The sequence below is a fragment of the Pongo pygmaeus genome, chromosome 1 (genome assembly GCF_028885625.2).
Source record: "Pongo pygmaeus isolate AG05252 chromosome 1, NHGRI_mPonPyg2-v2.0_pri, whole genome shotgun sequence".
In the NCBI taxonomy this organism is placed as follows: domain Eukaryota; kingdom Metazoa; phylum Chordata; class Mammalia; order Primates; family Hominidae; genus Pongo; species Pongo pygmaeus.
Window position 1 is genome coordinate 188,391,626 of NC_072373.2, and position 12,868 is coordinate 188,404,493.

General features: G+C 36.1%; 1 protein-coding gene across 7 annotated transcripts in view; it reads left to right on the forward strand.

The window, feature by feature from the left end:
* The window catches only part of FOXJ3 (forkhead box J3), a 158,395-nt gene that overhangs the window by 70,430 nt on the left and 75,097 nt on the right, over positions 1 to 12,868 (forward strand). For all 7 annotated transcript variants that reach the window (XM_054492501.2, XM_054492486.2, XM_054492516.2 and 4 more), the window contains one exon: positions 2,649 to 2,723. In XM_054492501.2, the coding sequence (XP_054348476.1) occupies positions 2,649 to 2,723 (75 nt within the window). The remainder of the gene's footprint in view (positions 1 to 2,648; positions 2,724 to 12,868) is intronic.

A 12,868-nucleotide genomic window follows, 5' to 3' on the forward strand; every position in this document is an offset into this window, starting at 1 on the left:
GGAATTTTTAAAATCTTTAATCATGTTTAATGTTTTTTATTTCTATCGTTTATATTTGTCTCTTTCTTTAGTTTTCACATTTCTGTTGAAATTCTCCATCTCTTTATGCAAGCAAGTTGTCCACTTTTTTTCTGCTAGACCCTTTAACATATTAATCATAGTTATTTTAATTTTTTTTTTCTGATAGTTCTAACACCAGAGTCTTCTCTTGGGTTTTGTTGATTATTTTATCTCTTGGCAGTAAGTTTTGCTTTCTTTTCTATGTCTTATAATTGTTGACTGAGACCAGATATCTGTGTAGAAGAATGGTAGACATTGAGTTAAATAGTACTTGTACTTGTGAATGGACAAGCATCTTTTTTTCAGGCCGTTCTTGTGGGGATTGAGTCAGTCTGTCAGTAATTTGGATTTTTTAAATTGATGTCTTTATCTTCAGTATACCACAAACTTTACATTCCTCCAGCAGTGGGCTCCTGTTAACTTGTGCTTGGAGAGGGTACGGTAGGATTTTTTTGTTTTTTCATCTCTTTAGATTTTAGTTGTCTCTGCCTGCCTTTTTACACATGAGGATTTCTTGTCCCTTCTCTGTCAGTAGACTGCGTTTGCTTGTTATTCAGTGCTATGCTTTTGGTAGAGGCAAGGGGTTTTCTCTGTTGTGTTGGTCCAGCCTTAGTCTTATGCAGACCCCCGAACTTAGGGTGGGCTTTTTCAGTGTTTCTTTCCCTCAGCCAGACTAGTCTCGTGTATCTGTAGTTACTTCTGGGTGAGAGTTTCGCGCCTCTTCTCCAGGTGTAGCAGACCTCTACATGGTATCTGTATAGGATCCTGGGCCCAAGGTAGTTTCCTATACCTCTCCCAGAGTTCAAGGGATTTGCTTCTACTTTTCCTCCAGCAGCAGAACATCTTTGCCTATGTACTGGGTAAGGGTTTCCTACCCCTCCCTAGAGGCACCAGGGTTTTGTTTCCATTCTTCCCCCAGAAGCAGTGAATCTTTGCCAGAGTCCTGTGGGTGAGAGGTTTTGCTGCCTTTACTGCAAACTTGTTTTTTTGCTTTGTAAAATCTATGGAAGGTTGGTGGGCTTTGTCTCCTCACCGCCTGTCACTGTCAATCACTTTCTTCCTGTTTATGCCACTAGGGGAGACTTTCTTGGATCTCCTTTCCTACCCCTATTTTTTCTTAGGAACACATGGTAAAGGCCTATGGAGAAGAGCTTAAGAGTGTGTGGGAACTTCTCGTGTCTGGGGTCCTTGTTGCTCTAAAGTGACAACCCCATGCTTGGACTTCAAAATTTTAGCTGATTTCTTTTTAACTGCTTGGATGGTGGCCATCTCTTTTTCCTATGCTCTGCCAAAGGTGATTTAGTTGTGTGTCCAGTTTCTCATTGAATAGCCTTGCTCCTCTTAGGAATGTGGTTTGGTTGCCTTGCAACCTGAGCTCTCTGATGTGGCTTAAAAATAGGTTTTTTTTTGTTTGCTTTTTTAAAGCTTACCTAGGGTTTTCTCTTTGGGAGAGAGCGTCATTCTTTGTAGCTGTTTACATCCCAAGCATAAGTTTTAAATTTCTGCTTTGGTAATAAGATGGTCTTGAATTTATATTCTGTAGTCATCTTTTTAAAACGTTTAAAATTCCAATATTGTGCCTGAGGGAGAGAAGTTTTATTATAGACATTCTTAGACTACTGAATTTTATATTAAAAAAAAAACAGATATTATGCCAAAATATGATCCCAGAAGGTGCCATTCTAAGTAATGGCTAAATGCAGTTGGACCTCTTCTCTCCCAAATACTAGCCATTTGGGAACAAACAAGATAATTTGAGAATGGGTTTTGGAGCATTTAATTGAGAAGAAATGGACTTTGGGGCATATTCTGTAAGAATTGGGGTACAGTCCTACTTATTCATGAATAAATTTCTGCTTCACAGACTCTGCAGGTTTCCAAGGGCATTTTCCTGCTACCCATCTTGGGTGTTCTTCCCTGCTACAATGAGGAATTTAGATGTTCTTCCCAGCTCCCTGTAGCCAGTATCTTTCCATGTGGTTTTCTTTTTTACAGATTGTGGTGAGAACCTAATAGGGTTCTATATGTTTTTTTGTAATAGAGCAGTGAATGTTTTTTTAAAACATTTTTTAAACTAATTAAAAAAGTGGTAATACACGTGTCTTGCAGACCATTTGGACTTTGCAGAAAAGTAAAGAGAAGAAAATAGTCATCATCTTTAATTTCATGTAGAGTAACTTCTAACATTTTGCATTCTGGCTTATTTCCAAGAATAAATAAATAAAATAAGTACCACAATTAAAGTCATAATATGTATCATAATATGCCAATTTTATATTTGGAATTTAATATTTAACATTACATTACAGGCATCTTCCTGTATCAATAAAAGTCGTAAACACTTAAAATGCTACATATATTACATTTTATGAAATCCTCTAGAGATTATTTTCCAGTAACAGCTTCCCCTCGTAGCATTCATAATTTGAAAGTCAGAAAGATTTAAATTTTAACCTGATTAAAAAGTTTATTCCATTTGTAATTGTTTTGCAAAGCATAGAGATGTTTAGATTTCTAATTCTGTTTTTAAATTTGGGTTATGTTTTTTGGATTTTATCGACCTTATGGCTTTTCTTCTTTAATTCCAGAATTCCATACGACATAATCTGTCATTGAACAAATGTTTCCTTAAAGTGCCTCGATCTAAGGATGACCCTGGAAAGGTAGGATTCATCTTCTTAAAACAGTTGAATTCTTCAGTATGTCACTTGTCATGTTTGAATTAAGAACTTTTCCAGTTCATCGAATAGGAACCTCTGCAAAATAGTAAGTCCTCCCCTACCCTGCTCTAAAGCTTGTTAGAGAGTTTTAAGCTGTGGGAAGCTAACTAGTGTATAGCTGTTGCACACCACAGCACTGTTGTACTTTGCTGTTTCTAATCTAATCTTTGGTTGAAGTACTGTGTATTAAATTAAATTTCGTAGTTGAGCTGCTTGTCAGGAACCATAATTCATTACATATAAGGGGTGCATCTCTGTGTAACTGGCAAAAAGTAGAAGTATTCTTACACTGGAATAAAGTAGTTTCTCTGTTATTAGCCCACTTCTGAATGTAATCAAGAAGAGTATTCTCTACTTGACTCTTATCTCCTGACACCATTGCATTTTTCATGTTTTTAGCGTTTTTTCTATGGTGACTCCCCCCTTTTTTTGTTGTTTTAATAGCTAGTCAACTATAGTGTGCCCTGAACTTGGTCCTAGTTGCTTGGTTTCTGAAACTTAAGAGTACTTGGTTGTACTATATTTGGTTGTCAAGGTAAGTTACTAGATTAGGACTTTGAGACAGTGTATTTATTGGGAACCACGATGCTTGTTTAGGTGGCTAGACTTCTTACATTTATTTTTAGGCTAACTGATTTTGGAAGAATCTTTCTAAAATGTAAGCCTGGTCATGTAAGCACCTTGCTTGAAAGTATTCCTTAGTGTCCAGGAGGTGTTTACTTTCTCTTCTTGTAAAATATTCTTTACTGTTTTTTTTCCTCTATCTGCCTTTCCAGCTATAATTCACCTCATTCAAGACTCATTGTGAAGAACTACTTGAAGTTTTCCAAACATGCTATTCATATGGTCTTCTGTACAAATTTCCTTGCTTTACTTGTCTAGACTGCTTCTTATCTTTCAGTATTGAGCTGCAACATGACTTCTCTGAGGCTTTTTTGTTTCCCCATACTTCAGCTGAATTTGTTGCTCCCTTTTTTGAGTTCTTTTTATTTTGTAGCGACCGTCATCATTGTAGTAGCTCCTAATTGGACTCTCAATGGCTGGGCTTGATCCCTCCAGTTTATATTAACTTTCACATAGTGGGCAGCAATCTTCAAAAAAAAAAGTTAACCTACTCATATGGTCTCTTTTTTTCAAGCTCTTTGTTAGTTATCTACTGCCCTTAAAATCTAAATTTATGCAAGTAGGGATCACGTGTATCTTGTTCACTGTTTAGACCCAGTTGCTTGCACAGTGGCTGATGGCACTGAGGAGACACCTTTGTTGAATGAATGAATATACTGTATCCTCTGTTAGACTGTTAACTTCTTGAGGTTAGAGATGAAGAGTTATTCGTTTCTATCTTTAAGCAGTTTTTCTGAAGTAATGAACATTTTATAGCACTTTTTATCATCTATCTGCTCCGTCAAGTTGGTTCTCAGTGAGATTGAACAGATTATTATAATAGTCTTGTAAAAAATTGTTTCTCTATGTTTTTAACTTTGAGATTCTGAATAGGAATTGGTGCACCTTTTCCTTTAAAGGAAAGGAGGCTTATTACAAAAAGATAATTCGATTTTAAAAATAAAATTCTTTATCACATTTTCTGTAGGCAATGAGTATATATGGATCAGCCTGAAAAATATTTTTAACAGACTTCAGAGATTATTTACTAGAGTCCTGTGAAGTTACTATTTGGGTTCTGTAAACATTTTGGTTCTGATTGGATTTTTAAATGAGTTTGAAATAATTAAAAAAATTAAAAATCAATACACATGAATCCTTAATTCTATCATGTACTTGATTTTAACCAATTGGAGACTCTTAAAAATGTGTCATATCAGGTATTTTTCTTTTGTGTAGAAGTTTAAGCTTTTGTTCATCTTTAATATATGGGGTAAGACAGATGTGGAAAACATGTTACTCTTTGCAACTCTTCTTTTTGAATCAGGGTTCTCAATGTGCAACTAAAACAAAATACAGAAATAAATTGAGTCCTGAGAGGCTAATCAGAGCTTTCATCTTTTACCAGTAGTTTTCAGTTTTAAGGTTTTGTATTTATTAAAACACCTCATTCTTACTGATTTTGGTCATAATAAGTAAATATCATACATTTGATTTTATAAAGTACATTTGTAGTAGTAATTTTTCTTTTCATTCTCAAAGTGAGGTTTATTTTATTTGTTTGTTTGTGTGTTTGTTTGTTAATTTTGAGACGGAGTCTCACTCTGTTGCCCAGGCTGGAGTGCAGTGGTGCAGTCTCAGCTCACTGCAGCCTCCGTCTCCCGGGTTTAAGCAATTCTCCTGCCTCAGCCTCTTGAGTAGCTGGAACTACCTGCGTACATGACCATGCCTGGCTAACTTTTGTATTTTTAGTAGAGATGGGGTTTCACCATCTTGGCCAAGCTGGTGTCGAACTCCTGACCTCAAGTGACAGGACCACCTCAGCCTCTCAAAGTGCTGGGATTACAGGCGTGAGCTGCCGCGCCTGGCCACAAAGCGAGGTTTAAATACATTTTTCTCTTTGATTTTGGTCAGACATAGATGTAAATTTGGTCTTATAAAATACATCTATGTGAATAAAGTCATTTTTATTTTTGATTTCAAAATGAGATTTTGTTTTTTAAGAAAACACAAAATTCCACTGCTTTAAAAAAGCTTTGAAGACTTCAGCTCAAGCCCATTTCATAAAAGAAGAAACTAAGGCCAGTAGATGAGAAACAGCTTGCTCAGGTTCAGTGTGGAAGTAGAACCCAGGCATATTTGCCAGACATACTTGTCAGTCACAGAAACTCAATACAAACTAACTTAAGGAGAAAAGTACTTAAGGAAGAACTGGAGCCAGGTTCTTAAATTATATCACCAGGAATGTCTCTTTTCATCCCTTAGTTGTGCTAACTTCTCTGATAGCTTCATTTTCAGTCCAATTAGTGGCAAATATGTCTTTCAGCAGCTTCTGGTTTATATTCTACCAGCTGAGTAACACTTAATAGAGAGAGTATGCCTGGTTTTCACCCCGCCACCCCCTAAATCACCTGGAATTACAGAAAAAGTCTTAGAATGAATGCTGAACAAGCAAAATACACTTGGTTTCTTAGTTCTTAGATTACTACTTTTTCCATGATATCAATCTTCCTTGAGAGGGAGACCAAAATGGTAGTTAAGTTTTGGTACTTATGAATTGTTTTTCTTTTTGTATGACAGTGTTTCCTGACATTTGAGGAGCTTTTCCAAAACCACCCTCACCACAGTGGGAGAAAACCATTGAGCCAAGGTGGGGTGGGGGTAGATTTTGGTCTTGGGTATGGGATGGACTTTATAACCCCTTAGGATTTTGCTAGCTGCTGCCATGACTTAGGTCAAAAGGTAGAAGTAGCTCCTATAGCATCTTCTCTGTATTTTCACGATACAGCTTTCTGTTCATTGTATTATCAGAGAGGTGTGAAGAACAACCTAATCATGAAGTGTATTGTTGAATCATAGATGTTTTTATGTGGCTATCTATTCCTTACTTAATCCTTCATTTTCAAGAAGATTGTGTCGTAAAAGCCCTTAAAATTTGGTACCCTTTATGTACATTGGTGGTCTGAGATTCATTTTCCTCACCTCTTTACAACTAATTTCAAGCAGCTATGTTACCACTTTATTTAAAAACACACACACACACACAAAATGAAATTCAATTTTGCATCCACTTTGCTGCTTTTTTGGGGACAGATTTGTTTTTCTTTTCTCTTGATTACATACACCCTTTTCACCCTGTCTATACATTCTGTAGTCTATCTCCATTTTTTAAATCCCGTCTTTTATCTCTTCTCTTTTCATTAGTTCTGTTTTCTCTCTATTTGTCTTTTTTTTTTTAATTCTTTGGGTTATAAGTCTTATTGTGTAATTCATACATGTATCTTAATTATCTTAAAGGTAAGTATTTACATTAGGGAAAAGCAGATTACTGGCTAAATGTAGTTTAAAAAATATAATTCTCTTTCTCTGCTTTTCAGCTTAACCTTTTCTCAATTTTGTTTGCCTTTCTTCAGTTCAGAAAAATAATCTTTGACTTGAAAGGAACTAAAGGATTATAGGGCTTAGTTTCAACAGTTATCTAAACTTAGTAGCAGTGGGCTCTAATAGAACTGAGAAAATAGCTAAGAAGTTTAAAACCACGTGAAGGCCACCTGACTATCCTGGGGAAATAACTACAGTTAATTCATAGAATAGTTTTTAGGGGTGTAGGGGTTGGGGAATCTTTGTCTTGCCTGGGAATGGGAAGTTGTAAAGCCTCAGTGACCATAGAGATTGGGGTCTCCTGGTTTGTGAGGAAATAACAAATTCACTGCTAAGAGACTAACTTTTGAAACTTACAGGATTGTGATTTTTTTCTTTAAAAATTTCTTTTGAGACAGGATCTTGCCCTTTTGCCCAGTGCAGTGGTGCTCTCATATCTTACTGGGCTCAGGTGATTCTCCAGAGTAGCCAGGATGACAGCACATGCCACCATGCCTGGCTAAGTTTTTGAAATTTTTTATGGAGATGGAGTTCTCACTATGTTGCCTAGACTGGTCCTGAACTCCTGGCCTCAAGTGATCCTCCTGCCTTGGCTTCCAAAAGTATTGGGATTAGAGGTGTGAGCCACCACGTCTCACAAATTATGAATTTTTTTCTATTCCTATTCTGTAGCTTGGTATAAGGGACCATAACATAGTTGACTGATCTTTCTTTTCAAAGGGTATTCTTTTTTGGGGGGCTATGTTAGTATTATGTTATATTTATTTGTAAATTGCTTGTTAAGCTCTGGTATCCCATTTTGGTCATTTTCTTTAAAAAATATGTAGAAAAACTGGAGACATTTGAGGGAACATAAAATATAACACTAAATGATGAACAGTGTTGTAGGAGTCATAGGTATTACTCTAAAGAAGGAAGATAAAAGTACAATTTTAACACTAGTCTTAAGTAAATCCATGATTTTTGTGAAGAAGATGATGACTGCTTATCTGTGTTTCTCTACAAACTAAACAGGAAGTAGGACTGAAGGATAAGCAAGAGTTTGGTTGGACTGAAATAAGAATGTCATATTTATTGAAGTGAAAAAACACTGATATAGCTTCCCAAGGGAGACTTTAGAGTTTGTCACTTCTGAAGCACTTGAATAGATGAGGTTGCTAGCGTTTGTCATTTTAACTCATGGTAGGTAAGAACTCGAGTTGAGGGCTAGAAGAGGATGTGATCAAGTTTAGCTGAGGGACGAGTCAGAGCAAAGCTGGGTAGAATCAGGAATTAAGGGAATTAATATAAGTACTAACGTGAGATCCAAGAGTGAAGAAATGGATTAGTGCCATTGAGTGATTGTCGAGACAGAGGTGAATTATGAATGTGAGGCATTCCGTTAGACAAACCAAGGTTAGAAAGCCAAGGTATTCAGAAGATTAGAAAGATTGAGTTAGATAGAAGTGAGAGTCTGATTCAGGGAGATAACACTGCAGAAGCTGAAAGAAGTGTTGGCTTAGAGCCCTGACGTTAATACTGTTCGAGCAGTGTGGTTGCAGCTGCCTTTTGTTTAGACATGCAGTGTTCTCTGTTCTCTTTTTAAAGTTGGAAGAGAACATTTTGTTGTTTTTGGCCTCTTCTTTCTTTTCCAGATCTAAACTACTTTAAAAAAATAACATACCTAGAAATAAAAAAAAAATTATGTATGGTAAAATTTACTCTTTGGTGTGTAATTCTGTTAGTTTCAACAAACATAGCATAACCATCACTGTAATCAAAATAGAGAACAGTATTCTAGATTGTCACTTGGTAGCCCTTTCCCTCATCCCCAGGCCTTTGCAACTACTGATCTGTTTGAGTCCCTATAATTTTGCCTTTTCCAAAATGCCGTATAAATGGGACTCATATAGTACATGGCCTTCTGAGTCTGGCTTCTTTGCTTTAGTATAATGTATTTCAGAGCCATCCATGTCGTTGTGCATATCAGCAGTTTTGTTTCATTTCATTGCATATATTCCATCATACGGATTTATCAGAGTTTAATCACTATTTGAAAGACATGTTTTTGCTAGTTGTATGATCATTTGACCATCAAGTTACTTTCTTTTCGGCTTAGACTTGACAGATATTGAGCTATAACACTCAAGTAGTAACATAATAGTCATGTTAAGCTGCCTTGTGAGTGGATTATGTAGGTGAGCCATCTGTTTCTTGGAAATTCGTTATGATATAGTAAAACTTTATCTCTAACTTAAAGTTTCTAAAAGGATTGATTGGCACTATGATTTAAAAGCAAGATATGTCTGTTAATCCCTTAATAGGATATACTTTTTAAGTATCTTTAACATTTAGGGTAATTGTTTACTATACCACAGTCAATATGCCAATTACATATTTTAATCCATTAAGAGTAAATTTCTTAACACTCTCTCTAGGCTTAATTTGATGATCAATGTATTTAAAAGTAATAAAAACTTGTATTTGTTCAAAAAGGGTATTTCAAGGACCTAAGCAGGCATTGGAATAGTTGTTATCCACATGTTCATTCAGTCAACTAGCCAGACAAGCAGCCTGCCTTTGAGTACTTACTGTGTGTTTGACCATTCATAGTCTATTTTTGTGGTCTCAGTAGCTATTTAACCTATTGTCCAAGCCAGAAACTTCTGAGAATGAAAGGGGTGCTATTCTTAACTGTGTTTAGGGAACAGGTATAAAGCAGGATTGAAACTCAAAGTATGGTTGCTCTAGATCTGTGGTGCATGCAAATGCTGTGCCTGAGCAGTTACCAGGAACAGCATCCTAAGAAGTTGGGAGAAAACAAGGCAAACAGATCTTTTGAAGTTGGATTGCCAAAATAAACTGGGAGAGGTTAAAAAAATAAAAGATGAAGGCATGGTATGAAGCCAAAGAAGTCAGGGACAAGAGGAATCCAGCTCCTGAGGTAAATGTGCATTGAAAGCTAAGGAAGAGCAGAGAATTATCTATGATGATTCCCTTTACCAACGGGCATATACTTGGCAATAGTAATATATTTCACCATTTGGAATGTTTAGCTATTTATGACAGGGACTGCTGTCCCCAGGAGTCTGAAATTAATATTAGCATTTTTGGTTTATTTGTACTTAATCAGGTAGTAGCTTTTTTGTTAGGCTATTTTCAACCTAAGGTAAATATGCAGGGTACTTTGTGTTGACATAAAATTTTAGCTAGAAATAAAGTTTTGGAATAGTTAAAATGCATTTTATTTGAAGTAATACTTTATAATGATGGGAATAAAGACATTTAAGTTTATTGTTGATCTTTGACACATCTTCATTTCTGATGCATTTTCTTTTCTTTCTTTCTTTTTTTTGTTTTTTTTTGAGACAGAATCTCACTCCATCACCCAGGCTGGAGTGCAGTGGCATGATCTTGTTTCACTGTACCTCTGCCTTCCAGGCTCACATGATTCTCCTGCCTCACCCTCCCCAGTAGGTGGGATTACAAGCATGTGCCACCACGCCTGGCTAATTTTTGTATTTTGTATTTTGTATTTTTTTCTTTTTCAGTAGAGATGGGATTTCACCATGTTGGCCAGGCTGGTCTCGAACTCCTGACCTCAAATGATCCACCTGCGTTGGCCTCCCAAAGTGCTGAGGTTGCAGGTGTGAGCCACTGCACCCAGCCATTTCTGATGGATTTTCTATATCTTGATTACCTTGATTTTTTTTCTGAAGTTTATGAATTGCTGGTATTTGTTTGCTCTCTTCTACTTAACAGTGACACCTGGTTTTCAGTTGGGTTCCACTTTCCTCCCTTCTGGAATTAACTTCTGTTTTAGGGTATCTTGATTGATTTTTGGAAAATGTGGTCAAAGTTGTAGAATTCTTGTTTGTGATCTTTCTTTGGGATTTTACAGGGTAGGCCACTGCAGTCTTTTCCATCAGAAAGGACATTACTGTGTTGTACTAGAATTGTTGATATAAATTAATGTCTACATCTGTATATTGCTTTAAAGAATTTAGAGCCATTTTACATGCATTATCTTGATCCTCAAAATAAGCCTGTGGTTAAGCCCCAGTTTCAGATAGTGATGCTTGAGTGCTTAGTAGATTTTTTCCATAAGTTCACATAATAGAACTACATGTAAATGGAATCATTCAATATATACTCATTTGTGTCTTTCACTCAGCATAATGTCTGTAATGCTGCTACATATATCACTTATTTGTTTCTTATTGTTAAGTGGTATTCCATTGTATGAATCTATGACAATTTGTTTATACATTTATTTGTTGACACTTCAGGTGTTTTCAATTTTAGGCTATTAATAAAGAATTACTAGTAAATTCTTAAACAAGTTTTCTATGGACATGCTTTCATTTCTCCTGAAGGATAGAATTACTGGGTCAGAGGGCAGATGGAAGGTTAACTTTATAAGAAACTGCCAAACCCTTTCCCAAAGTGGTTGTGCTATTTTACATTCCCAACAGCAATACCTGAGAGTTGCAGTTTTGCTTCCCGTGGCCAACAGTTGGTTATTACCTGTCTTTTTAACTGTAGCCATTCTACTGGGTGTGAAGTGGTATTTCATCATGGTTTTGATTTGAATTTTCCTGATGGCTGTTGATATTGAGCATCTTTTCATGTGTTTCCAGGGCATTTGTGTATCTTCTCCTCTGAAAGTTCTTTTAAAAGTCTTCTGACTTAGAAAAAATTGGTTGTCATTATTACTGAGTTGTAAGCGTTTTAAAAAATATATTCTGGATACAAATCTTTCCTTAGATTTCTGTTGTTTAAATGTTTTTTTAGACTATGGTTTGCCTGTTTGCTTTCACAATAGTGTTTTAAAAAGTAGAAAATTTGAATTTTGGTGAGGTTGAATTTATCAATTTTTAATTTAACGGTAAGTGACTTGTGTATGCCATCAGGAAATCAAGTATGGTCCTGAAGATTTTCTTTTTAAGTTTTATAATTTTAAATTTTGCATTTAGGCCCATTGCAAATTGCTGTTTATGTGTAGTGTGTTTATTCTTCCGGATAAATTGTTCTTTTATCTTTATGAAATGTTCTTCTTAATTTCTGTTTTTTGAGACGAAGTCTTGCTCTGTTGCTCAGGCTGGAATGCACTGATGCGATCTCGGCTCACTGCAGCCTCCACCTCCCAGGTTCAAGCGATTCTTCTGCCTCAGCCTCCCGAGTAGCTGGGACTACAGGCACGTGCCACCATGCCCAGCTAATTTTTGCATTTTTAGTAGAGATGGGGTTTCACTATATTGGCCAGGCTGGTCTTGAACTCCTGACCTTGTGATCTGCCTGCCTCAGCCTCCTAAAGTGCTGGGATTACAGGCATGAGCCACCGCATCTGGCACTTAATTTCTTAAAATGCTCTTTGTCCTGAAGCCTACTTTGTCTGATACTAATTTAGCCATTCCAGCTTTCTTATGCAACATCATGGTGTATCTTTTTCCAGTATTTTGCTTTTAGATTGTAAACATCTTTGTGTTTAAAGCGTTTCTCTGGTAAACAACATGTGGCCATTGGCTCTTGCTTTTAAAATTGTCTAATGATCTCCACCTTCTATTTAGACCACTTAGTCTTTGTATTTAATATGATTATTGGTATTGTTGCTGTTTGCTTTTCTTTTGTTCTTAATGTTGCTTTATTTCTGCAACCTTTGGGGTTAATCAGATAGTTTATAGGATTCTATTTTATTTCGTCTCTTGACTTCTTAGTGTCCTCTTTTAATTAGTTTTTTAGTAGTCATTCCAGAGCTTAACAATATGTATCACCAACTTATCAGAGTCTATTTGGAGGTAATATTATACCACCCTCCACTTCATACCTTACAGTTTATACCACCTACTCTACCTCTTGCCATACATTTAAAAATGTATTAAGGTTACAACAGTATAATTTCATTTATCTACATTCCTTTCTTTGTGCTATTGTCATATCTTGTGCTTCTACTTATACCGTAAATCCTGTCTTAGGATTTGTGTTACTTGCTTTAAATAGTTAGTTGCCTTTTAAGGAAATTACATTGGAGGAAATATTTTCTTAGTTATTTACCTTTTCTGATGTTCTTTCCTATAAATCTAAGTTTCCATCTGGTATCCTTTCTCTTCAGCCTAACAGTATCC